The sequence below is a fragment of the Drosophila nasuta genome, chromosome 3 (genome assembly GCF_023558535.2).
Source record: "Drosophila nasuta strain 15112-1781.00 chromosome 3, ASM2355853v1, whole genome shotgun sequence".
Taxonomy (NCBI): Eukaryota; Metazoa; Arthropoda; class Insecta; order Diptera; family Drosophilidae; genus Drosophila; species Drosophila nasuta.
In genome coordinates this window covers 24,888,778-24,913,648 of record NC_083457.1, presented here as the reverse complement: position 1 = coordinate 24,913,648, position 24,871 = coordinate 24,888,778, and the positions used below count along the sequence as shown (strand labels likewise).

General features: G+C 35.4%; 4 protein-coding genes across 7 annotated transcripts in view; 1 reads left to right on the top strand and 3 right to left on the bottom strand.

Annotated features, from left to right (window-relative positions):
* The first annotated feature begins 7,583 nt into the window (after nt 1-7,583).
* LOC132790337 (locomotion-related protein Hikaru genki) overlaps nt 7,584-24,871 on the top strand; it is a 33,765-nt gene continuing 16,477 nt past the window's right edge. For both annotated transcript variants that reach the window (XM_060798831.1, XM_060798830.1), the window contains exon 1: nt 7,584-8,344. In XM_060798831.1, the coding sequence (XP_060654814.1) occupies nt 8,209-8,344 (136 nt within the window). In that variant the 5' untranslated portion in view covers nt 7,584-8,208. The remainder of the gene's footprint in view (nt 8,345-24,871) is intronic.
* Nucleotides 13,089-24,279, bottom strand: LOC132792595 (uncharacterized). The gene is made up of 24 exons (XM_060802023.1): nt 24,004-24,279; nt 23,742-23,942; nt 23,596-23,677; nt 23,437-23,537; nt 23,096-23,366; nt 22,815-23,035; nt 22,286-22,756; nt 20,677-20,847; nt 20,416-20,616; nt 19,764-20,034; nt 19,484-19,704; nt 19,171-19,425; nt 17,936-18,067; nt 17,664-17,864; nt 17,020-17,290; nt 16,742-16,962; nt 16,364-16,685; nt 14,865-15,067; nt 14,605-14,805; nt 14,444-14,525; nt 14,265-14,365; nt 13,928-14,201; nt 13,650-13,870; nt 13,089-13,595 (listed from the first exon to the last, which is right to left on the bottom strand). Exons 1-24 carry the CDS (start codon nt 24,203-24,205, stop codon nt 13,123-13,125), a joined length of 5,370 nt encoding a protein of 1,789 aa, XP_060658006.1. The 5' UTR covers nt 24,206-24,279; the 3' UTR covers nt 13,089-13,122.
* LOC132789633 (cytochrome P450 4p1-like) lies at nt 16,147-18,221 on the bottom strand. Of its 2 annotated transcripts, XM_060797778.1 has the most exons (8): nt 17,936-18,221; nt 17,664-17,864; nt 17,524-17,605; nt 17,352-17,452; nt 17,020-17,290; nt 16,742-16,962; nt 16,654-16,685; nt 16,147-16,596 (listed from the first exon to the last, which is right to left on the bottom strand). In XM_060797778.1, exons 1-8 carry the CDS (start codon nt 18,135-18,137, stop codon nt 16,213-16,215), a joined length of 1,494 nt encoding a protein of 497 aa, XP_060653761.1. In that variant the 5' UTR covers nt 18,138-18,221; the 3' UTR covers nt 16,147-16,212. The 2 variants fall into 2 exon arrangements, with proteins under 2 accessions (XP_060653761.1, XP_060653760.1); XM_060797777.1 differs by having other exon boundaries at nt 16,149-16,685; nt 17,936-18,220.
* On the bottom strand, nt 18,922-20,940 carry LOC132789631 (cytochrome P450 4p1-like). Of its 2 annotated transcripts, none has more exons than XM_060797773.1 (7): nt 20,677-20,940; nt 20,416-20,616; nt 20,281-20,362; nt 20,096-20,196; nt 19,764-20,046; nt 19,484-19,704; nt 18,922-19,425 (listed from the first exon to the last, which is right to left on the bottom strand). In XM_060797773.1, the coding sequence occupies exons 1-7, from the start codon at nt 20,876-20,878 to the stop codon at nt 18,950-18,952; spliced, it is 1,566 nt and encodes a 521-aa protein (XP_060653756.1). In that variant the 5' UTR covers nt 20,879-20,940; the 3' UTR covers nt 18,922-18,949. The 2 variants fall into 2 exon arrangements, with proteins under 2 accessions (XP_060653756.1, XP_060653757.1); XM_060797774.1 differs by having other exon boundaries at nt 18,923-19,425; nt 19,764-20,034.

Sequence of the window (24,871 nt, the reverse complement as noted above, 5' to 3'; positions counted from 1 at the left end):
CTAAATAATTAATAATAATAATATATATTGTGAAAGAATAACAATAAATAAAAATAATCAATAAAGTTTAAGGCCTCAGCTGCTATAAATTTGTACCATAGCTATAAGCGCCATTTTTTATTGCAAGCAAAAGAATGAACAAACAAAAAGCTCTGTTGGCGGTAAAACATAAACAATTAATCGCTTGAAAAGCATTGACAAGTTTTGACAACATATTTAATGATAATATTATAAGTGATTGCAATACACATAAACAAGCTTAAAATGGAATCTTTCTACAATAATTCCCGCATACATAAATTCACCGAAAAGTAAATTTGTAATAACTATATCAAAATAGTAAAAGTATTCGATTTATTCGAGTATTTTTTAGACTAATTTTATTATTTTTGGGTATATTTTTGGAATATTTTGTAGTATATTATGAATCCTCAAACAAGCTTCAAATATCTTTATTTTTATAAGTACTTATTTAATTTAATTTATTTAAGCTCAATTTTTTATTTACTTTTTTGTTATTTTAAGATTGTTATTTTAAGACTTTGTTACCTTAACTCCCACGTTCAACTCGTGTCATTGCTCAGCGCTTTCAATTGACTTAATGCAGTGTTTTTCAGTGCCTCGACTTTAATTAAAACTGCAAGCGAACTAATAAACTTCAATGGTGCGCTAATAAGTGTGCTACACTTTTTTGGCGAACGAATCGTTTGCTTTGAGGGAGGCACAGATGTGGGACAATGTTGTGGCATGTAGCATGTGGCATGTGGCACACACGTATGCGAACTGTCTGTGTGGCTCTGGCTTCATGTTCGTGCGACACGTGGGACACAGTGCATGCAAATTTGTGTGCACACTCGGCCACTTAGCATATTTGCAACTGGCATTTGGCAACAGTTGTCTCTGTGTATTCTCCGTGTGTGTGTGTGTGTATTTGGGTGTGTGTTGCAAACTGACACGATGAGGCAGCCGAAATGCCACTGGCCACTTTGAGGCATGCCGCCGGGAGACTTTTAATTGAACTTTCGCAACAATACCGCGGGGATCAATTGAGATTTATTGGCTGAACGTGTCGCTGTGGTTGCTTTTCCTCTTATTTCATTTTGCTTTCTTTCTGTTGCCTTTTTTTGCGTTCCGACTGGATAAGGATAGAGGGGCTTTTATTGCTGTGGGAAGTGACTGACTGACTGACTGCGAGTGTGTGTGGAAACGATTGTGATTGTGGTGCGGCATCAACTGTGGCATTACGTGACGTAAGCAAGCAATTAATGTTTTATTTAATTTACACGGCATGCGGCAAAAGTTGACTGCGACTTTGGCTGAAAACTCGTTAGGCATTTGCCCAACAAATACTTACAAATACACTGTTAAAAAAATGAGAATAATATCTGCAATCATCATGAATCACAGAAGTTAAATTCTAAAATCAATATCAAAAGTCTAAAGTCTGGAATCATCATGAAATACAGAAGTTAAATTCTAAAATCAATATCAAAAGCATTAAAAAAAATTCAAAAGTTGTCATTCTTATAACACTCTTTTTATATATGGTGATAAACTTTTTTTTTTAATTAAAAGTTTAACAGACTAGAGTTTAAACCTATAACCAACAACAAAAAAAACTATAATTCATAGCAACTGTGAAAACATCAGATTTTAGGATCTCATTTTAGAGTAAGGGAACTTCAGCATTCACTAAGCTAAATTTCAAATTCTTGTTTTATGACAAAAGAATAAAAAATCCTAAAATTGAGAGGTTTTCGTTCTTAAAAAAAAAGATTTTTTATTTTCAATACAACAGAAGAACTACTCCTTGTTAAAAAAATTTTTCAATATAACTCTCTGTTTAGCTTCTTAAGAATTTTTTTAAGATCCAAAGTTTTTACCTCAAGATTCTTTTTACAGTTTATAGAAGACCTTTTTTTTCTTAGAGAATAATACATTCTCGAAGAAAGTGTTTAATCTTAAATATTGAAATCAAGTTTTAAAATTTTTCAACATTAAATTCTTATTTTCCTTTTAAGGTCCAAAAGTTCATAACTCAAGACTTGCATTCCTGTTTTTAGATGGTTATTTTTTCTCTAAGTAAGATTTGAATCCTATAATTAAATTTTTAAATCTTAAAGTGAAAGTAAACCCTCGAAATCTTGTTTTAAGATTATTTTCAACCTAAAGTTTCTAATCTTAAAATTTTCTTGTAATCAACATTTTTTCTGTGTGTACTTTCTCACACACACACACACATACACACACTCAGAAGCACACACACCTACTTAGACACACTCAAGTGAGTTAAGTGCAAACTTTTACTTGCAAAATTTCTAATGTCATTTGCAATTCAATGCAAATATGGCCTAATTACGAGAGAAGTTGAGACTTTTAAGCAGGCAACTTTTGGCCTCCTTACTCCTTAAACAATTCATGTTGTATTCAATTTGTGTGTTTGTGCTGGTCGCTTGTGGTAAGTTATTAAACTACAATGCGAGGCAGCTCATGAAATGCGATTTGAAGCAACTTTAATGACAATTTAAGCGTCCTAATGACTTAATGGCTTTTGGCTTCGCATTTGGCTTTCGCTTTTGGCATTGGCGTTGGCGTTGGCGTTGACGTTGGCTTTGGTTGCTTGTCGTTGTCGAGCGTCAAAACGATTTTGCCGCATCATTGGCAATGCAATTAGCTCGAGTCCTGGCCCCGAATGTCCTGGGTAATTAGAAGCCAGTCAGATACTTGGCTTACGCATTAGTTTCGCCCCTTTTTTTCCGTGCGTTAGAGACAAAAAAGCGTTTAATGGATTTGTATGACTGTGCGCGAATTTTCATTAAAACTCGATAATTGCATGACACGACAAGATTTTTGGGGTTGCCACCAATGCAAGCTTAAACTCTTGCCCCACAGACAATGTCTCACATTGTCTCTCCTTCTCTCGCTTCACTCTCTCCCCAATTCTCAAGATAAGTTTTGCTCGCAGACAGTCTGCAATTGATTTAATTATACGATTGCTTGCATTGCAAGTGATTCGATTCCATTTCGATGCGATTCGATTCGATTCGATTCCGTTTCGACCCCAAAGCAATTCACTTGACTTGCCACGCCCTCCCGCCTTCGTGTTGCCAGTACCTTCAAGTGCAAGAGGCATTGGCATTTTAATTACTTGGGAAATGCGCATCATACGCTGCAGCTGAAGCGCAGTTGAAAATCAAGCACTTAAAATCATTTAATTATTTAATTACTTAGCTGCACTTAAAACGACATTCTGTCACTAAACAGAATTAGTAACTAATATATATGCACTATAAATATATACATACATATATCGAAACTCAAATGAAATTATGGCAAAATGTTGAGCTGAGTGACACTTACTGTATTAAATATTATAAAAACTAATTACTAATATAAATTCTAATATACAAATGTGTAATTAAAAAGAATGGCAAAATATCTTGAATGCTTTTAAGGGGGATTTGAACTTACTAAATAATAGATAAAAAGCTAATTTTTAATATGAATTCTAAATATGTTTGTTATAAAGCTTTAAATGCTTTTGAGTATGCAAAATTTTTAATCATAAAGACTATAGTTGTTATGTATGTACAAAAGATCAAGACTCTAGCTTCAAAATGACACTTGTTATTTGATTTTTATTGATCTACGTGGCCAAATAACAAGTGCTGTCGGAAACATGATATCTCTATCTCTTATTGTCTCCGAGGTCTAGGTATTCATAAAGGCGGATGAACAGATAGGGAGACGAGCGTCTCGGCTGCTGATCAAGAATTAAAAATATTTTATAGGGCCCTCCTTGTATAATATCTTTCTACCCTATAGATAGCGGGTGTAATAATGAGTTGCTACGATAATGAATTGATAAGATTGATTGGAAAAAAGAATGTGTATTTAAAAAAATTAGAAAAAAATGTAATACTTAAAATGTTATTAAAATTAAACAAAAGATATATATTTTCAATAGTATGATGATTAGTAAGTACTATAAATTCGAATTGTTGAGTATGTTACTAAATTTTAGCTAGGAATCTTAAGTTGAGTGAAACTTACAAGTTTTGTTAAGCAGTTAATATTTAAAGATAAATGATAAATGATTGACTGACAGATTAAGTGATTGACAGTATTCGACGAAAAGTTGCAAGCAGTTAATTGAAATTTTAAATTGTGGTTCATTTGCTGATTTTATTTTCATAGACTGATTTATTTATAGCACAATTAATGTGTTTTATTCTTTGCCATGAGTTCAGCATGTTTATTTTCTTTTTATTTTATTTAGCTTTAAACTGCTCTATTATTTTCCATAGCAATTCATATTGGATTTTCCAGCTGAGAGGCAACTAAGTAATTACATTGATTGCCACTTGAATTATATAGCATGGAAAAGATGCATCAATGTCGACAATAAACAACATTTGCCATGCAAAAATTGATCCAATTTTATGCAGATACAATTTAGAACTGTTGCAAATTTGTGTGGCAAATTGCATTAGACGCAATGACAACATCAATTATTAGCTTGGATTTTAATTTCGTTTATGGAGGAAGGGCAAAAACTTTGTTGCCAACTTGCAGCTGTGGTTAGTGGCAAGTTGCAACTGGCAACTGGCAACCAGCAACTTGCAACTTGCTTGCTGCCAGTTAATTGAATTTATTTGTTTGCCAAACATGCACAAACATGTCAGATAAGCATCTGTATGTGTCTATGTGTGTGTGTGTGTGAATATGTCTTGAATGCAGTGAGAAGAATGCAACGAAGCAGCTGGCTGACAACAAATACGTGTGGCATGCAACAAATTATACAGATAATGCAGCACAATTGAATTTACAGTTTTCCAGCAATGCACAAGCAACAACAGCAGCAACAACAACAAATGCAACAACAATGAAAGCAGAAAGCAGGAAGATTGTGATACAATTGCAAATAGCAGCAACATCAGTTTCATTTTCCACTTGACTTGAGCTGAGCGCCTCTGTTTGAGTTGCGCGTTTCGCATTTCAGCAAATTTTCAATGCGACAGACGACTGAGCAAGTAGCAAGTGGCAAGCGGTAAGCGGCAAGTGGCAAGTGGCAAGTGGCAAGTAGTGTGTGGGGCAAGGACTCGGCCAGACAGCTTTTGTGCTCGGCTTGCATTCAATTGTTGTTCCAAAGCACGACGATAAGCAGCTCGACTATGACGATGACGATGACGATGACAACGATGAGGCAACATTTATCAGTGTGAGGCACCGGAAATGTTTCACTGAGCACAAGGCATGCGGCATGCGGCATGCGACGAGTGGCAAGTGGCAAGTGGCCTCGCTTGCTTGCCACAGAATTCATTTACGTAATTAGTGGCCAAGGTTGTCAATGCTGGAGGGACATTTGCTGTGTGTTGACCGCAGTGTAAGTGCTCAAATCACCGCAATGCCCAGACTCCACTTGACGAATCGTCGTTATCCTGTTCAGCACAATTCATTGCCTACTTTTCGGGGTGCCGTCTGTGCTCTGCTCATCTCTGCTCTGCAATATGCCAGATAGACAGACGTGGCAGTATGCAACGTTCCCGTTGCAATGACAGCACTTCAAACGGACAAGAATTAAGTTTGCGGCATAATAATGGGGCGTGCTTAAAGTGAGGAGGCAGTCCTTTAACTGATTGCTAACTCAGCCAATGTAAAAAGCTTGTTGGCTAAATTATAGAGAGAAATTAATCAATATGAAGGTAGTAGCTTTAATTGTGTGGTTAATGTAAAAGCTATCTGATAAATTTCTTATATATAATATCTTGAGATGGATCATAAAAAGTCAAATCTGCTTTTTGAATTCAGATTTACAAAGCTTTCTACTGAGCTTTAAATTATGTATACTTTAAGTATTCTTAACTTTAAGATTTCCTAAGATTTTAAAAGTTTTGTTTTACTGTCATCTGATTAAATTGACCTTAAATAAATGAAATAGAAATAAAAATTAAATTCTACATTTTCAAAATATTTATATGTAAACGAAGTCGAACACATTGCTGAGATTGCCAATGAAAAGTCAAATCGGATTGTTTCGTATATATGAGCATGTTTAAATGCTAAGCTGGCAACACATAAATGTATTTTTGAAATGATATATTTCACTGACTAACTTCTAAGATTAAAAATCCTAAGGCAACGCATAATACTGCAGAAATATATATTTTTTTTAATTTGTTGTAAAATAATATAGACATCAATTTATTTTAATTATTAACTTAGTGATCGTCTACTAAAAACTGTTCTCCTTACTTTATTTGTGTTGTTACTTTTAAAATTAAGAATTTCGCGTTCAATATAAACCGAAAGAAAGTTTTTAGCTGTGGTTTATGCTATAAATAAATAAGCTATAAATAAATAAATTTACTGATATTTAAATATTTTACTGGTATATTTTGATCTCTACGGTATAATTCTAATATGACCAAATATGACATTTGGTATATTTTAGTATTTTGTGGTATTTTACTTTGTATATTTTTAATATTATATTATATATTCGGTATATTTCAGTATTTTGTGGTATTTTATTTGGTATATTGTTAAATCGTGTTGTTTTACTTTTATTCAAAATGGCTAATGGGTATCTCACAGTCGAGCATACTTCTTAATTGTAAATTATGATCGTCAACCAAAAATGTCCGTACTTTTGCTTAAACTCTTATTTTAATTATGTTTTGTTATTATTATTATTATTGTTATTATTAGACTCTTTGTTTAAGCTTAAAACTTTCACTCATATACAAGTACAATAATATAAAATGAAAGTTTACAGCTGTCAAATATAAATCATAAACTTTTGGTAAATATAAAGCAAACTTTTGCTCCCACTTTAATGAGCTGTAATTGAATAGATTTCACTTTTACAGCCATGACATTTATCTAAAAATAAATGCACTTTATGGAATTGCAAAGCTATTGCTGAACTTAATCTGTCAAAATGCGGCCAATGTCATTTTGATTCAAGGGATTTGAGATGCAAGTCTCGTACATAATTGAGGTTTAGATTTATTGATTAGTTTATCGAATGCACTTTCAAATTGTTTGTTGTTGCTTTACCCAAGGATACATTAGCAGTGCAACTCTGTTGCATTTCAATTGAAAGTTCATAGTGTGTGTGGTTGTATGTGTGTGTGTATTGTATGTATGTGTGCTAAACTAATCAAATGCGGCAGCCAGAAGTAATGTAAACTTCATTTGTAGCTAATGCCGAGGGGAGCAACAAAGCAACGCGTCATTTTGAACGCTGCGACGTGCAGATTTACAAGGACACGCACACACACCCAGACACACACACACAGACGAAGTTGGCGCCTAAAATGCGGCAAGTGGAAAGCGAAAGCCAAGCAACATTTGGGGGGAAAACACACACAGAAGACGAAAAATCAAAACAAAAACACACGAGTTACCGGCAAAATACACGTGTAATCGCATCGTGTCCTTTGCGCTCGTGTCCTGGCATCGTTCAGTGCCGAACTTGAGCTGAACGAATCCTCGCAGCAACTGCGTCGAATCCAACGATGCGGTGCAAGGACTATAAAAGGATGAAACGTTGGCAAAATTCACACATTTTGTCATCGTCCGTTGCAGGCAGCAGTTGAAAATTGAGGAAAACTTTTGGAGCAACAAAAACTGGTTAAGAAAGTGAAAACAAAAGTGAAAATCTACAGGCCAAAAAAGTGACTTGGAATATTGCCAAAATTAAACAATACACACACGAGGCACGAGTGTTTAGGTGTGTGCGACTGTGTGTGAGTGTGAGTGTGTGAGTGCATATGTGAGTGTTTTGTTGCAATTTTGAGCCAAAGTGAAATTCTATTTTGGCGAAGAGAGACTGTTTTGTTGTCGCTGTAAGTGCTGTAACTGGCATTGAGCGACGGCAACTGGAAAGTGCAACTTGTAAGCGGTTTAAAGACGCACTCCAAGTATAAAGCTGAAAATAAATTACAAAAGAATAAAAAAGAAAAACAAAACAAATATTTTATTTAATGCTTGTTCAATGGCAAAACAATTTACTGGCGTGCTGTGAAGTGAGCTCAGCATAAGTTTTTCAAGTGTTTTATTCCACTGGCTCGGCTCAATGTCAGCCAATTGATTGACGCATTTGCTCGTCTCGTGTGCAACCGACAAAAACAACAACAGTAGCAAAAAACCACAACAAGAACAACCGCAACGGGAAAAACAGTTATCAACTTTTTGGCCAACATGTGGAGTTGGCAACGTATGCGCCATAAGCCACTCTGGGCTCTCATATCCTTGACCATTCTTCTTCTGGTGCTAGACAAGAGCCAAGCGAACACGGAGGCGCCACCCGTTGAGGCCACGACCACAATGGAGCCAGGTGAGTGTGCTTCTCTTCTCTTCTCTATTCGTTTCGTTTCTTTATTTTTTCAATTTACCGAAAAGCAAGCAAGTCATTCAATGCGATGCGATGCGATGCGATGACCTTCATTTGGTCAGCGACAAAAAGAAATAACGAAAATAAAAAAATAAAAATTATGGCCTGTCGACTGTCGACTGGACATGCAGGACATTTGCAGGACACGCTGCGCCTACAGGCAGCCAACGGTTGTAGGCTGCTTCTCAGTTATTGATGCTGAAGCGAGCAGCCACTTTGTTAAATGACTTTCGTGCCCGAAAACGATAATCACACTGACTGCCCCCTCACACACCTCCTTTCGCCTCCTACTGTATCCTTCCACTCACACACACGTACACAACGTGAAAGCTACACCAAAAAATAAAACAACTGCAAAAAATATGGATCGGTTTAGCAATGAACGAAGTGAGCATACTCTTGGTATTTCTAAATATGGGTTTTGGTATTTCATTTATTTACTAGAGAAGTGTATTTAATTCTGAAAAGTTTTCAATGAATTGGAATTGATTATGCACTGAAAAATGTGTGTCTACACTAAATGAGTTTTTGCAATTTGATTTATTTTCTAGAGAACTATATGTTAGAAATTAATTTTGGTCCGAAAAGTTTTTAATGGATTTGGTAAGCTTGACTTATTAAATGAATTGATTTGAATCAATGGACGTGTGTCTAAGTGGGTCTTTGGTATTTCATTTATTTCCTAGAGCTTAATTTGTTAGAAATATATTTCATTCTGAACGTTTTTATAAATTTGATAGAATTAATTTTATATTATAAAAACATTTATTGCTGAACTTTAGAGAATTTGCTAAACAAGAAGTTTGAAAGCAAAAGTATACAGCTATGCAAGCATTATTAAATTTCTAAAGCAATTTAAGTTCGATACATGAATATATTTTGAGTTACTAGATGTACTACAATTAAAATTCCAATTTTGGAATTTAATACTTAAAATTTATTTTTTTTTTTAACTATTAATGAGTCTACATTATAGCAAACCAATTTAAATTAGAATTCAGAATTTATTCATTTTATTTTTTCTCTACTAATTATCTAATACTTAGTATATTAAATAGCATACCAATTTTGAGTATAATTTGGAATTTGTTAATATTCTTTATTATATTTAATTCTTTATTATTATTAAGCTTTTATTTATATCATAAATCAAACAAATTTTAAGAAGTAAACTAAAAATATTTGCCGTCGGCTCTATTCATTTATAATATTTTTATAAATAATTGAAATAAATTGCAATAGCTTACTTAATATTACTGCAAACAAAATATTATAATATTTAAACTAATTATAATTGTGAGTGCACAATAATTTCATAGAGTAACTTTTCATTATTAAAATATCGTATGTGTTTTGGTTTTGCGTATGCAAAAAAAAATATTATCAATCTATTTTCAATGTTTAGTGCACAAAGTTTCTTAAGAAGTATTCAATTAATTCATAGAAGACTTTTCTGAAGTGCATTTCCTTGAAGACTTTCAACAATTGCGCAAAGTTGTGGTTGCTCTATTATTAAAACTGTATGGCAAAGTTAACTTAATTAATATTTAGCTTGCATATCTTGTTTGTTGCACTTTTGAAGTGGTTAGAAAAATACATAAGGAAAGTAAAATTTTCGAACAATATTTTATAGTAAATTCGTTGCAAAAAGTAAAGAAAGTTTCGTTTAACAATTGTCTACAGCAAAGTCAGCTGAATAAATTAAATAAGAAATACAACGATATATTTTTATATTTCTGCGTAATTTATATATTTATTTTCACAACATTTTCCATGTTGATTTTGCGTTTTTATTTCGAGCTGCGTGTGTTACAAATATGCTGGCATAGTTGCAGTGCCTGCGATTCTGACATTTTTATCGAGTTATTCGAGAAAACAAAAAAACAAAAGAAAAAAAACCAAAGCAAAGCAAAGCCAATGGAAATGGAAAGCAAAGGCAAAGCGCAGAGCAAATAACTCGCAGCAAATGAAATATTTCACGTTCACAACGCTGAGGCCCTCTGACCCCCCGCTGCCTTCTCTTCCACTCCATTCTTCGACACTTCCTAGCCTCGTTCCCCTTCTACCCCCCCTTCCGCTCGCAATCTCAGCAACGGGCCTCAGCCTGGCCTGGCACAGAGGCAATCAAAACGAGGCCTGTTGGCCAAACCTTAATCCCAATCAGAGTCAACACACACACACACGCACACGCTTACACAAATACACATACAAATGGCAAAAATAAAAGTGAAAGGTAGACGAGGCAAAGTGAGATTGCATGAAAGCATTTAATGAAGTATGGCAGCTACCGAGGGCTGCTTAATAGAAATTAATAGCCATACATTGGGGGGGAGATGGATGACAGAGGGGAAGAGGGGGGGAAGGGGAAATGAGAGGTGGTTATTTTGAGTGCTTGTGAAAAGTGTTCGATGATGCGGCTGCTGTCGTACGCAATTTGTTACGCAAAAGCAGATGCGCATAAAGTAATTAATTTTCCCTCTCGTTCTCGTTCTCGTTCACGTTCTCATTGTTGCCCATAACGTGTAGCCCTTTCACAACTGTAGTTGCTGCTGATGATCTCATCAGTCGTTGAGGGGAGTGGGATGCAGAGAGTAAGCAACATTTTGTTGCAAAAACTGTGACGCAGTTGATTTTATTTACTGCGCGCGCTGAAAAGTGCGCAGTTTTTCTCGTGAAGCGTGCCACAGAAATGAAGTTGGTTTGTTGACTTTGCGGCAGGGTCAGAGATGTGGCATCAACTCAGCAGCAGTTGCAGCCAGCACCCAGCAACCAGCAGCCCTCACTTTCCATTTTGCCAACTAAAATATTTGACCAGTAAAAGCACAAACACACAAACAGAGAGTGACATAGACGCCGCCGCCCACTTGGAATTTAATTTGCATGACATAGAAGTGAAATCGCATTGGCAAGCAAATGGAATGCTGCCACAAAGCGTGGCGAGCAAATGAAAAGCACAGCTTGTCGCTTGGAATCTGCAATAAGCCACCGAAAATGGCTGCGCTGCGAAATTGTTCGCTCTCAGTCTGCGCAATTGTCCTTATCCATAAATCTTGGAGCATTTTTTACTCTTCTTTTCCGCTGTTGCCGCTGCTGATGACTAAGATGAGTTGCACTAGATCATTGTACTTGTGGAACCATAATGATCATGCTGAGCATGATAATGATGATGATAATGTCCTTGCATATGTGACAACAACTGACTGCAAAGTGGCGCCTGGCAAACGTTCTGGCCTGGTTCTGTTTGCTGGCTTTAGGGGACTTGACTTGGCTCCAGTTTGCTGTGTGCATTATGCATGCAAATGGTATAACCGAGTAACGAACTGTCAAAATCAAAAGCGACAACTGCGAGAAAAAAAACTAGTAAGAAAGTTACAGGCGAGTGGGCTCGACTGTGAGATACCCGGTATCCATTGTGAATATAAGCATAAGAGTGCTAAATTAATTTAAAAATATATCAAGTGAATTTACCTCAAAAATACTAAAAATATACATTTTGCTATATTTGGTATATTGATAGAGTACCACTTTCAAAATATACCATAGAGAAAAAAATCCGGTAGATTGTCAAAACAACTAAGATAGTCGACGTGGAAAAACTATAAAACCAACAAAAAAATTGTATCTCTATCTCTTATAGCTTTTGATATCTAAGTGTTCATACGGACAGACAGACAGATGGAAAGACGGACATGGCTAGATTGGTTATTGACGCCGATTATGAAAATATGTATACACTTTATGGGGTCGGAGATGCCTCCTTCTGCCTCTTACATACATTTCCTTCAAGCATAAAGCTATAATACCCTTCTACTCTATTGTACCGGGTATAAAAAGTAACAGTAAAGAGTCGCTCAAGAAACCAACCCGAAACCCTATTCCTATCCCTGTCCCAATCTACAATCCCTATTCTCAGTCTGTGCTTGGCACATTATGTGCAATGTATGCGCTAAAAGATAAGGATGACTCGACGCCAAGGCAATGCCAAGTCTTGGCTGCAGTTGCGTCTCCATTTCTCCGTCTCTGACACAGGGGGCGTATGCGTGTTTTGCATAAATGCAGTAGAGTGAGAGTGAAGGAGACAGAGAGGCAACTGTAGACTTGTTCATTGTGGCAAAACTGCTTTTGCTTGGCTGTGCATGAATGATTTATGGCGCAGTTGCAGCATCACTGCAGCCAGCAGCCAACAGGCTGCCCGTTGCCAGCGATTATCAGCCGAAAGCTAGTCAAGACTAAGCGCAGATTAAAGAACTCTTTCGCTGTGTTGCCAACTTCCCAACTATTTGATAATGTTACAGCTCGGCACAATTACTAAAAGGGTGCTTTGCACTCAGCTCATAAGTAGACTATGGTCTTTTAATTAGCGAGAGCTTTGCATTCGAAAGCACCGCAACCTAATCGCTTTTTAAAAGCTTACAGCAACAGTAGATTAATCTAAAAAGCGAGTGCAAATATTACTTTCGCAATAATTTTGCCTTGAGGTTGGTCAGTTACTTAAAATTGCTTTATCATCGTTAGTTGACTTTATTATGATTGCAAAGTCAGCATTAGTTGCGACTAATCAAAAATTATATATTAATCATGTTGATAGGCGCTTTTTTATTTAGCTTCATCATTGTGAGTTTCACTAATTTCAACAGAAAGGTAAAACTTATATTTTGGTTTTTTTTAACTTTTTATTTATCGTATAATTAATTGTTATATGAACTAAATTATGAACATGCTCATCGCCTCACAAGTTTTACTTTAATGTTATTGTTGGTGCGCAATGTGATGCCACTATTAAAAACGAAATGTTTCGGATTCACAAGTGGCAGAATCTTGAACTGCTTGAGCACAACGATCAGCAGAGTCTTCATTTCCAGCAGTGCATATTTTTGACCTATGCAATTCCTCTGCCCCGCACTAAACGGAATGTAGGAGTATATATGACGATTCGCAGAGTTTTCGGGGAAGAATCTCTCGGGACGGAATTCATTTGGCGAATCCCAATGCTTGGGATTGCGGTGGAGATCAAACACATGCAGCATAATCTGTGTGTCAGCAGGAAGGATGAGACCATTGGCCAGCTCTGTCTTTCGCTGCACTTGACGACCCATAAAAGGCACCGAGGGAAACATTCGCATTGTCTCCTTGACAAAGCAATCCAAGTACTTCAGTTTAGCTATTTGATTGATGTCCAGATTGCTAAAGTCATCTATAGAATACAAATAATTAGGATGTAACTTCAACGCAATTGAATGAAACTCACCTTCGATGAACTCGTTGACTTCTTGGTAACAAAGTTCCTGTTTATCAGCATACAGAGACATATTCATCAATCCAAATATGAGACCCATTGAAGTAGTATCGAAGCCTTCGAACATTAGTGTGTCCACTTCCTCGCAAATTCCTTGATGATCAATGAGTCCATCCTTCTCAGCGAATATCAAAGTGTCCAGCATTGCAAAGCGTTGCTTTTTGTTGATGTAACTAAATGAAAATATGGAAATTAATTTTAAAATCTAGCTACGACTTATCAATACTCACATATCATCATCGGCATCTGCGTGAGCATTCTGACGATTCTTCAGAGCATCCTGCAGAAGAATGCGTCGCTTGGCAATAATTTCACTAGAGAAATCATGAATTGTCTTTAGCATGGGTTTATCCTCCTTGGCGCCAAAGAGATTATAAGTTGTATTATTCCAATAAAAGGGATTGCTTATTCGCCTTAAGAAACGTTTTTCTATCAAAGCAAAGTTTTTGCGATAATTGTCGCCCTTCTCAGCCATATCATCGAGCTTAACACCCATTGCAGTCTCTATGGAATAGATTGTTAATTATAAATTTCTGTTTCTTAGCTTTTCAAGTTTAAAATATTTACCACAAATACTGTTGAGAGTGAAGCGGGGTATCAGCTCACTAACAGAAATTGAAATCTCGGATGCGCCACGAAATTGTTCAACGAACTTCAGACTCTCGGCTCTATCGAAAAATAATAGAAAAATAAATCAATAAATAACTAAATAAAACCTGAATTGTTTCCGCTATACGATTACTCACTTGAAAATCTCCTCGAATTGTGCCAATATATTGAAATGAAATGTTGGTGTTAATATCTTGCGTCGACTGTGCCACTTTTTGTCTGTATTAAAAATATAGTAAATTAAATAGTATATAGTGGTAAATTAAACATCGCTTAAGTTCACGTTATTGTACTTTACCTGTTGAGGTCAGGAGTCCAGTGCGCAGCGCAGGATGCAGGAAATCGTATATCACACTTTTTGTTATCAGATTCTGATCATTCAGTACCAGTTCGACAACCTCTGGATCAATGACGTTGTAAAGTGCCATGCCCATTCCATATTCAATATAACTGCTTTGAATTTTCTTAGCATGTCCGCGTGAATGTTGAAATATCTCAGCTATAAAAACAACAAGTTCACAGTTGATCACAACAAATTAATTCGAATGTTAAATTCACCGTCACTTTTGCCGTACAGGTCGAAGCCATTGCCAAAGATTGTCTTGCCCTTGGCCACAGGAGCAATACTCTCCACAGGACGACCGTCCTTGGTTTTCACACGAGGCGCAAAAAAGGAGAGTACAAAGTAATCTTTATTCATTTCCTTGAGCCAAAAGTAAAGGCTAAGAACTGCAAGCAGCACCCACAAGAATAAGTCCATTTTAATTGAAGAACAATTTCGTTACTGTTCGCTTCTAGCTAAATTCGGGAACTAAATACTATTCGAATACCCGAACAATTCATATAATTCGCATTCGCACTCACAGACACTTTCTCATGCCTAGTAAACATCGCTAAAGATAAGATTGTGTTTGGACAGCAGTACCAACTGATCAATTGTATTAATAAACATAAAGAAATTATTGACCAATTGAGGGATTGACAGGGCTTTGGCTCAACGATTGCGGCTAAAATTGTTGCTTTATCTAAGCTTCTAAAATTTCATTGATAATGCCAACTCATGCTTGACATGCTAAAATAAGTTGATAGACTCAACTACCAAATACCTTGTAGTGTACAGTGAAGCGCAACAGGGCGAATGCTTGATTTATGCGATTTACTAAAAGCGTCAACGTTGCGGACTTGTAAACTATTTAATTACATGTTCTATGTATATTTTAGTTTTTGTCATATAGTTCATTTGAAAAAGATTACATGAACAAAAATTTAAAAATAAAATTGATTACGGACATTAAAGTTAAAGTAAATTACATTACATCCAAATAATGATTTTGTTGTCATTACTAAATCGAGTCATGTAAAACTCAATATAAAACAAATGACCACTTTTGACTTGCTTAATATTTAAATAATTATTACTATTAAGCTTATATTTACTTTAAATAAACTCTTTTTAAATATTTCCCTTTTGTGAATTTGAAAGTCAATCATCATGTTAATCTTGAAACGATTTTTATTCATGCATAAAGGAGAATATGACACTTTAAGTCTTGGCATCAAATATGGCATCATATTTCTTGAACATACTGTGGCACATTATCAGCATTGCTTCTCTTAAGGAAAGCTAAAGCTACTTGAACTTTTCTCTTACAAAGATCTATACTTTCATAGTCAACAAAAACACAAGAGTGTGGGCTCTCTTAGGGTTTTCGAATTGTCTGATATCAACGCTATCAATCCGAATGTGTACGTTATATATTCTCTACTGTCAATCTCTTAAATGAAGCTCACAAATGCCCCTTAAATTAAAAAATCTTTCTTTTTATTTGAAGAATAATTTGTATTATTTTATACATATTTTAAGAATTTGGCACTTTTTATTTTTACTTAAAACAATTTTAGTCTATTACCGCTTCACAAGCTTTACTTTAATATTATTGTCTGTTCTCAGGGTAATTCCTGTACTGAAAACCAAATCTTTGGTATCAATTAGAGGTAAAATTTTGTAATGCTTTAAAACAACAATGAGGAGAGTCTTCATTTCCAACATTGCATACTTTTGACCAATGCAATTCCTCTGTCCGGCACTGAATGGAATATAGGCATAAGTATGGCGATCTCTACAGTTTTCAGGCAGAAATCGTTCGGGTTGGAACTTATCCGGTGAATCCCAGTATCTGGGACTTCGATGAATATCAAATATATGTAGAGAGATCTGTGTGCCGGCTGGAAGAATGAGACCATTGGCCAGTTCTGTTTCTCGCACTGCTTGTCGTCCAGTAACAGGTACCGAAGGGAACATTCGCATTGTTTCTTTTATAAAGCAATCCAAGTACTTTAGTTTACCTATTTGATTGATGTCCAGGTTGCTGAAGTCATCTATGAGATAAATACAGTTATACAATGCATACTTTGTGTTACAGAATTTTACTAACCAGCTATGTACTCATTGATTTCCTGATAGCAAAGCTCCTGTTTGTCAGCATAGAGAGACATATTCATCAATGCAAATATGAGACCTATTGATGTACCATCGAAACCCTCGAACATGAGTGTATCCACTTCCTCGCAGATTCCTTTATGATCGATAAGACCATCCGTCTCAGCAAATATTAAAGTATCCAGCATGGCAAAGCGTGGCTTATTGTTCACATAGCTAAATAAATAAATGAATAAGTAATATACATTTTAATTTCACATTATTTGTACTCACATATCTTCGTCTGCATCTTGTGTTGTTTTGCGATGTTGTAGATCCGCCTCGAGAAGTATACGACGCTTGGCAATGATTTCGTTGGAGAAATCATGAACAACTTTTAGTGAACTTGCGTCCGCCTTTGGCCTGAAGTATTCATATAAAGTTTTGTTCCAGAAAAATGGATTACTCAAACGTCTTACGAAAGACTTGTCGATCATAGTAAAGTTCTCACGGTAAAGATCACCCTTTTCGGCCATATCATCGAGCTTAACCCCCATGGCAGTCTCTGCGAAAGAGAAATATAATCTCAAAAGAGTGACTAAGCATTAAATGATAAGCATACTCACCACAAATACAATTCAAAGTGAATCTGGGTATCAGCTCACTTACAGAAATTGAAATCTCTGATGCTCCATTAAATTGTTGTACAAATTTAAAACTTTCAGCTCTATATATGTAGATGGCAGATAAACATTACTAAAATGTATTCAAAAATGAAGATGTTCTTTAAATACTTGCTTGAATATCTCTTCAAACTGTCCCAAAATATTAAAGTGAAAAGTGGGTGTTACCAGCCTCCTTCGACTGTGCCATTTCTTATCTGCAAAGCAATTAAATAAGTTAATAGTAAAGTTTTCGTAATGTTATGGTTAATTTACCTGTAGAAGTCAAGAGTCCAGTGCACAGCGCTGGATGTAGAAAATCGTATATAATGCTTTTGGTTATCAAATTCTGATCGTTCAATACTAGCTCAGCACTTTCCGCATCAGTTATATTGTATATTGCTATACCGAACCCATATTCTATGAAGCTAGATGGGAATGTTTCTGCCCTAATGCGCAATTGTTGAAATACCTGCTCTGCAAAAAAAAAGATTCGGATAAACAAAGATTATAACGAATGTTTTTAATCTACACATGAAACAACTTACGTTCCGTTAAGCCGTACAAGTCAAAACCATTGGCAAAAATTGTTCTGCCTTTGGGCACTGGTGCAATTGTCCATTCGGGGCGTCCATCTTTGGTCTTCACACGAGGCGCAAAGAAGGCGAGCACATAATAATCTTTATTGATTTGGTAGAGCCAAAATAATAGGCTAACAACTGCAAGCAGCACCCACAAAATTAAGTCCATTTCAAACTAAGAACAAAACTTATTCCTCACTTGTAACTTCGTTTTGGCAACTAAATATTGTTTGCCTACGCGGCGTGATGGTACGATTTATCATATGATGTTCAGTAATCGATTATTTTGTTTAAAATTAACATAAATCGAGTATACGATAAGTAATCGACTTACGCGCAAAACAGTATTAGCAAATTCTACATTTACTGAGCATATTATGTACTTGTTTATTTTTGTTGGTAACATTTATATTTGGTTTATATTAAAAAAATATATACAATTCCTGTATAATTCAATATTCATTTACATTTTAATATTCGATTATTTATTATCTCTTCAACTAATTGTGAACTATAATCGCAAGGTTTTAATGAATTACATTACTCAAGAATCGGTTTTTTGTCATCACTACGCACGCCTTTTAAACATCGTTACTCATAAGATAAGACTGTTAGACCGAGGTAGATTAAAAACCTAGGCAAGCAATAGTTAAAAACAAATTTCGACTGGGTGCTATCATGGAACTATCAATAGATATTAAAATAATATTGTTTTCAATCACATTATTGTTTAATTTAATTTCCTAATACATACATATGCCGTGTTATCAGCTGTGCTTCTCTTAAAATACAATGCAATTTGTGCTTTTACTTGAGCTATTCCCTTATAAAGATCTCTAGCATTGACATACTTTCATAGTCTATACTTCAAAATTAAATCAATAATTTATCTAAAAGAATATAATAATATTTATATTATTTTCATTATTACTATTTAAGCATTTTTAATTTACTACATACTTATTATATATAAATTTTAGTCTATTGACGCTTCACAAGCTTTACTTTAATATTATTATTGGTTCGCAGCGTTAAACCAGTATTGAAAACAAAATCCTTGGGATCAACGAGTGGTAGAATTTTATATTTTTTCAAAACAACAATGAGCAGGGTCTTCATTTCCAGCTTTGCAAACTTTTGACCTATGCAATTCCTCTGTCCAGCACTGAACGGAATAAAGGCATAAGTGTGACGATCTTTACAGTTTTCCGGCAGGAATCGTTCAGGCTGGAACTCATCTGGCGAATCCCAGTACTTGATATTACGATGAATGTCAAAAATATGCAGAATAATCTGAGTGCCAGCTGGAAGAATCAGACCATTGGCTAGTTCCGTTTCTCGTACTGCTTGACGACCCGTTAGAGGAACTGCTGGGAACATGCGTAATGATTCCTTTAAAAAGCAATCCAAGTACTGGAGTTTACCTATTTGATTGACATCCAGGTTGCTGAAGTCATCTATAAGATATTGAAGGTTATACAAGGGACAAGTTTAGTTAAAGAGAAGAACACTCACCATCAATATACTCGTTGATTTCTTGGTAGCAAAGTTCCTGTTTATCTGCATAGAGAGACATATTCATCAATGCAAATATGAGACCCGTTGAAGTAGTATCGAACCCAGCGAAAATGAGGGTATCCACTTCCTCGCAAATTCCCTGATGATCAATGAGACCATCTTTCTCAGCAAATATCAATGTATCCAACATGGCAAAGCGTTGCTTCTTGTTGATATAGCTAGATATAAATAGAAGATTCATATTAACGAATTTCCCATTCATCTTATTTATACTCACATATCATCATCTGGATCTTGTGAGCTCTTGCGACGTACAAGTTCTTCCTCAAGAAGTATGCGACGCTTGGCAATAATTTCGTTGGAGAAGTCGTGAACGACTTTTAACGCAGTTGCATCTTCCATGCCTCCAATGAGTTCATAAACTTTTGTATTCCAGTAAAAAGGATTGCTTAAACGCTTTATAAAAGCTTTTTCGATCATTGCAAAGCTCTGACGATAAAGATCACCCTTCTCGGCCATATCATCGAGCTTAACCGCCATGGCAGTCTCTGAAAAGAGAACTGTAATCTCAAAAGTACATCTATAGCATTCAATTATATACAAACTCACCGCAAATAATATTTAACGTCAATCTGGGTATAAGCTCACTCACAGAAATTGAGATCTCAGACGCCTGATGAAATTGTTCAATAAATTTCAAACTTTCAGCTCTGCATATAAACAATGTATTTTCAAAAAATTAATTAAAAGCTGAGAGAGATATAAAGAGAACCACAAGTTTTCAGAGTACCCACTTGAAAATCTCTTCAAATTGCCCCAAAATATTGAAGTCAAACGTGGGAGTTAAGAGCTTCCTTCGAGAGTGCCATTTTTTTCCTTCAAATTAATTAAATAAGTTAATTGTAAACTTATCATAATGTAATGATAACCTGTCGATGTTAAGAGTCCAGTGTGTAGTGCTGGATGTAGAAAATCGTACATCACACTTTTGGTTACCACATTTGGATCGTTTAATATTAGCTCGGCATTCTCCGCGTCAATTATATTATAAAGGGCTCCACCGGAGCCATATTCTATATAGCTAGCTTTCAATGTTTTGGCTCGAATGCGTGAGTGCTGAAACACCTCCTCTGCAAAAAAAGAAAGATTAGACTAATTCACCGGCAGTACAACAAATGTTTTTAACTTACGGTCTGTTAGGCCATACAAATCAAAGCCATTACCAAAAATCGTCTTCCCCTTGGCCACAGGTGCAATTGTCCATTCGGGGCGACCATCTTTGGTCTTAACACGTGGACAGAAGAATGCAAGTACATAATGGGTCTTGTTGATTTGATAAAGCCAATAGATAAGGCTACTGGCTGCAATAAGTACCAATACACACAAAGTCATTTAACAAAAAAAAAATAATAACACGGAGAACCTCTCGTTACAAATTCACATCGACGACTAATCGCGCTTGCGCTATATTATTATTACTTGTTGTCAGAAGCGAATGTCTGACAAATGCCGGTAGAGATAAGATTATGATTGTTGCGTTATCAATAGTGTTTGCCACATGTGGGTTCATGAATATGCGTGTAAACAAATGTGAAGAACCAAACATTTTAATCAGTGATTATATTTATAGCTTTCAGTAAGCGTCAAACATTTCATTCTAGTTGCTTACGCTGAACGTGCAGATCCCCAGTACTAAACGCATGAATTAATATACGACGCATATGCAAATAATACCGACGGTTATTTTTAGGCAAATTATATTGTTGATATGCGATAGTAAAGTGGAAACATGCACTTTTTAATCAGTGATTGTTTTTGTAGATTTAACTATACTTCAAAGAATCCATTCATGTTGCGTACTCACGCTTATTATGTTAAAAATAATATGAAACTTATTCAAGAGGCGCTGGGATTAAATTTTATTTACCTTTTACTATTTATTAATTATTTTTGTTATGTAATATTACAATAAAAGTACTGTTTAGGAATTTGGATGTAAGGATTACGACACGTAAACCTAAAAAAATTCTTACAATCCTATACTTTTCTTGAATTTGATTCTTATCTCTAACTCAATCTTTTGTATTTTTATTTTGACAGCTCTCACTTTGGTTGTCAGGTGACTTTTTGTTTATGTAACGTCATAAAACTAAGTCTGTCTTAATAATTTATCAGTTTTTTATTCACACATTCAAACATTTTAATCAGTGATTGTTGTTGTAGATGTTACTACGCATCAAGATTTCATTCATGTTGCTTACTCACGCTTATTATACAAAAATAAATAAAAATGTACTGCACGGTTAGATACCCTGTGTGAATTATACTAAATGTATGTATTTTTCTATGAAAATTCTTATATTTCAATCAGTAATTATTTACTATGATTACTATAAGGTTACTATATCAATATATCATTCATGTTGCTAACTCACACTTATTATACAATGAGAAATGCAAATGGAAATGCTCAGCGAGAAAAGCACACTTGGAGGTCAAGTGTAGTAGAGTCGAAATTCTAATATTTTAATAAGTAGATGTTTACTTTTAAGTTTTTAGATTAAAATCTCATCCATGTTGCCCACACACGCTAACTTTACTAAAATTAGTTGATAATATACCGAGCTAATAAATACCCACTACTCAACTTTTGGAAGACAAATATTTATTTATTTATTTACATGTTAATTATTATACAAAAGAATATAATAACTAATAGAAGAGAGTGCTAGCTACTAAGGCCATCGACTAGCGGAAGACAAATAATTATTGTTCTAAGGTTTTATTTAATAACTTATTTACGTCTCACAAGCTTAACTTTAACATTGTTATTTGTACGCAAAGTGATGCCAGTATTAAATACAAAATCTTTGGGATCGACTAGAGGTAGAATTTTAAATGTTTTCACCATGGCGATGAGCAGAGTCTTCATTTCCAGCTGGGCGTACTTTTGACCTATGCAATTACGCTGACCAGCACTGAAGGGAATATAGGAGTAAATATGACGATCCTTGGTGTTCTCGGGCAAAAAACGCTCAGGCCGGAACTCATATGGCGAGTCCCAATACTTTGCATTGTGATGAATATCATACACGTGAATTGTGATCTGGGTTCCGGCAGGAAGTATCAGACCATTGGCCAATGCCGTCTCCCGCACTGCTTTCCGACCCATAATTGGCACCGATGGGAACATGCGCATTGTTTCCTTGACAAAGCAATCCAAGTACTTCAGTTTAGCTATTTGATTGACATCCAAATTGCTGAAGTCATCTAAGAGATATTAAAGGTTAAACAATGGATATATTTAGTTAGAGAGATGAACACTCACCATCGATGAACTCGTTGATTTCTTGGTAACAAAGTTCCTGCTTATCAGCATAAAGCGACATATTCATCAATCCAAATATGAGACCCATTGAGGTGGTATCGTAGCCCTCGAACATGAGTGTGTCAACTTCTTCGCAAATTCCATTATGATCAATGAGACCATCTTTTTCAGCAAATATCAGTGTATCCAGCATGGCATAACGTTGCTTCTTGTTAATGTAACTGTTAATAAAAAAAGAAGATTATGAAATAATTCATTTTTTTATACCATTCTACACTTACATATCATCTGCATCCGCCTGAGTATTTTTGCGTTGTTCAAGATCCTCCTTAAGTAGTATGCGACGCTTGGCAATAATTTCACTAGAGAAATCGTGAACAACCTTTAGGGCCGGTGCCTCTTTCTTTGCACCAAATAGCTCATAAATTGTTTGGTTCCAAAAGAATGGATTGCCCAGACGCTCCATGAAGTACTTTTCGATCAAACCAAAGTTTTTGCGATAAAGATCTCCCTTCTCGGCCATATCATCAAGTTTAACCCCCATGGCGGTTTCTGTTGAATAAAAATAAAAGCTACAATCTTGAGCAGCTCGGTTATCTTGGAATTTTATAAAAGAACGCACCACAAACACTGTTGAGAGTGAATCGGGGTATCAGCTCGCTGAGAGAGATATCAGTCTCTGTTTTACCATCAAATTGTTTGATGAACTTTTGGCTTTCGGCTCTAAAAGAATCGAAAATTAAAAATATATTACGATAAGTTTGTTCAACTTTTGACTCACTTGAATATCTCCTCAAATTGTCCCAAAATGTTAAAGTGGAATGTGGGCGTTAACATTTTGCGGCGACTGTGCCACTTCTTATCTGCAAGTAACATATTTATTATGGTTTACACCTTACACTGACGGCATAGCTTGTTGAACTTTACCTGTGGATGTCAGAAGTCCAGTTTGCAAGGCTGGATGGAGGAACTCATACACAATACTCTTTGATATAAGACTTTGGTCGTTCAATATTAGCTCGGCATTCTCCGCATCGATTATATTGTAAATCGGCACGCCTAGTCCATATTCAATATAACTAGATTTCAAATCTCTCGCGCGTTTACGTGAATGCTGAAACACATCAGCTATGAAAGGTCGAGGTAATTAATATCAAATTCACCTATTTTTACGCGCAATCCAACTCACATTCCTTAAGGCCATACAAATCAAAGCAATTGCCAAAGATTGTTTTGCCTTTGGCTACTGGAGCAATGCTGTCCAAAGGACGACCATCCTTGGTCCTCACACGAGACGCAAAAAATGAGAGCACATAATAGTCCTTGTTCATTGTGTAGAGCCAATAGATTAGGCTGCCAATGGCAATAAGCACTAACAAACACAAACCCATTGCGAGAGTTTTTTTTTAAATTAATTAATAGCAAGTATTACTTTTCGGTTTCACCAACGTTTGGCAACTGAATCGTGCTGCACTCAAACTTGAACCATTCATACATTCCCACAATCTACTAATAGACACTTGGCAGACCGGGTAAGTGCGGTTAATGATAAGATAATGTTTTTATAGTAGCAGCACAAAGTTTACTATAAATACGCTGTTGCGATCAACAGGTTATTAATGTATTCATGAGCACAAACATATGTTAATATATTATTGAATAACTGATGGATGCATTGACATATTGACATCCGCTGTGGGTCAACTAATTGCTGCAACAACAGTAATTAAAGCTTTATCAAAGCTTCTAACATTTCATTCTAAATGCTTCGTCATGGTGAACATGCAATAATTTGTTTGCAGTGTCAACTAGCTGATACCCTGTACTTTGTATTTTCGTGTTTAATCTTTTGTAAATAAAATTTTAAACTATGTTACTGCAATGAAGACTTTTTTACTTTGCTATTCTTACTGTTGTAATCGTGACATTTTACAATTTTTTTTATAATTTTTAATTAAACGCAATCATGCTGATTTTGCTGTACTTAATATTATACTTGCGAATATGATTTTCTAAAGTTTTATCATATATTAAATCAGAGCTCGACTTCTAATTTT

Coding starts and splice junctions, on each gene's coding strand:
- LOC132789631 (XM_060797773.1), bottom strand. CDS start 20,878: ATGACTTTGTGTGTATTGGTACTTATTGCAGCCAGTAGCCTTATCTAT. Junction 20,047..20,095: donor GACGTTAAATATTATTTGCG/GTGAGTTTGTAT, acceptor TTGAGATTACAG/TTCTCTTTTCAGAGACTGCC. Junction 19,705..19,763: donor CAAGATCCAGATGATGATAT/GTGAGTATAAAT, acceptor ATTTATATCTAG/CTATATCAACAAGAAGCAAC.
- LOC132792595 (XM_060802023.1), bottom strand. CDS start 24,205: ATGGGTTTGTGTTTGTTAGTGCTTATTGCCATTGGCAGCCTAATCTAT. Junction 20,848..22,285: donor AGTTAAGCTTGTGAGACGTA/AATAAGTTATTA, acceptor TACTTATTGCAG/CCAGTAGCCTTATCTATTGG. Junction 18,068..19,170: donor ACGATTCCTGCCGGAAAACT/GTAAAGATCGTC, acceptor AAATCAATAAAG/ATTATTATGTGCTCGCCTTC.
- LOC132789633 (XM_060797777.1), bottom strand. CDS start 18,137: ATGGACTTAATTTTGTGGGTGCTGCTTGCAGTTGTTAGCCTATTATTT. Junction 16,963..17,019: donor CAAGATGCAGACGAAGATAT/GTGAGTACAAAT, acceptor TTATTTATTTAG/CTATGTGAACAATAAGCCAC. Junction 16,686..16,741: donor AATCAATGAGTACATAGCTG/GTTAGTAAAATT, acceptor TTTATCTCATAG/ATGACTTCAGCAACCTGGAC.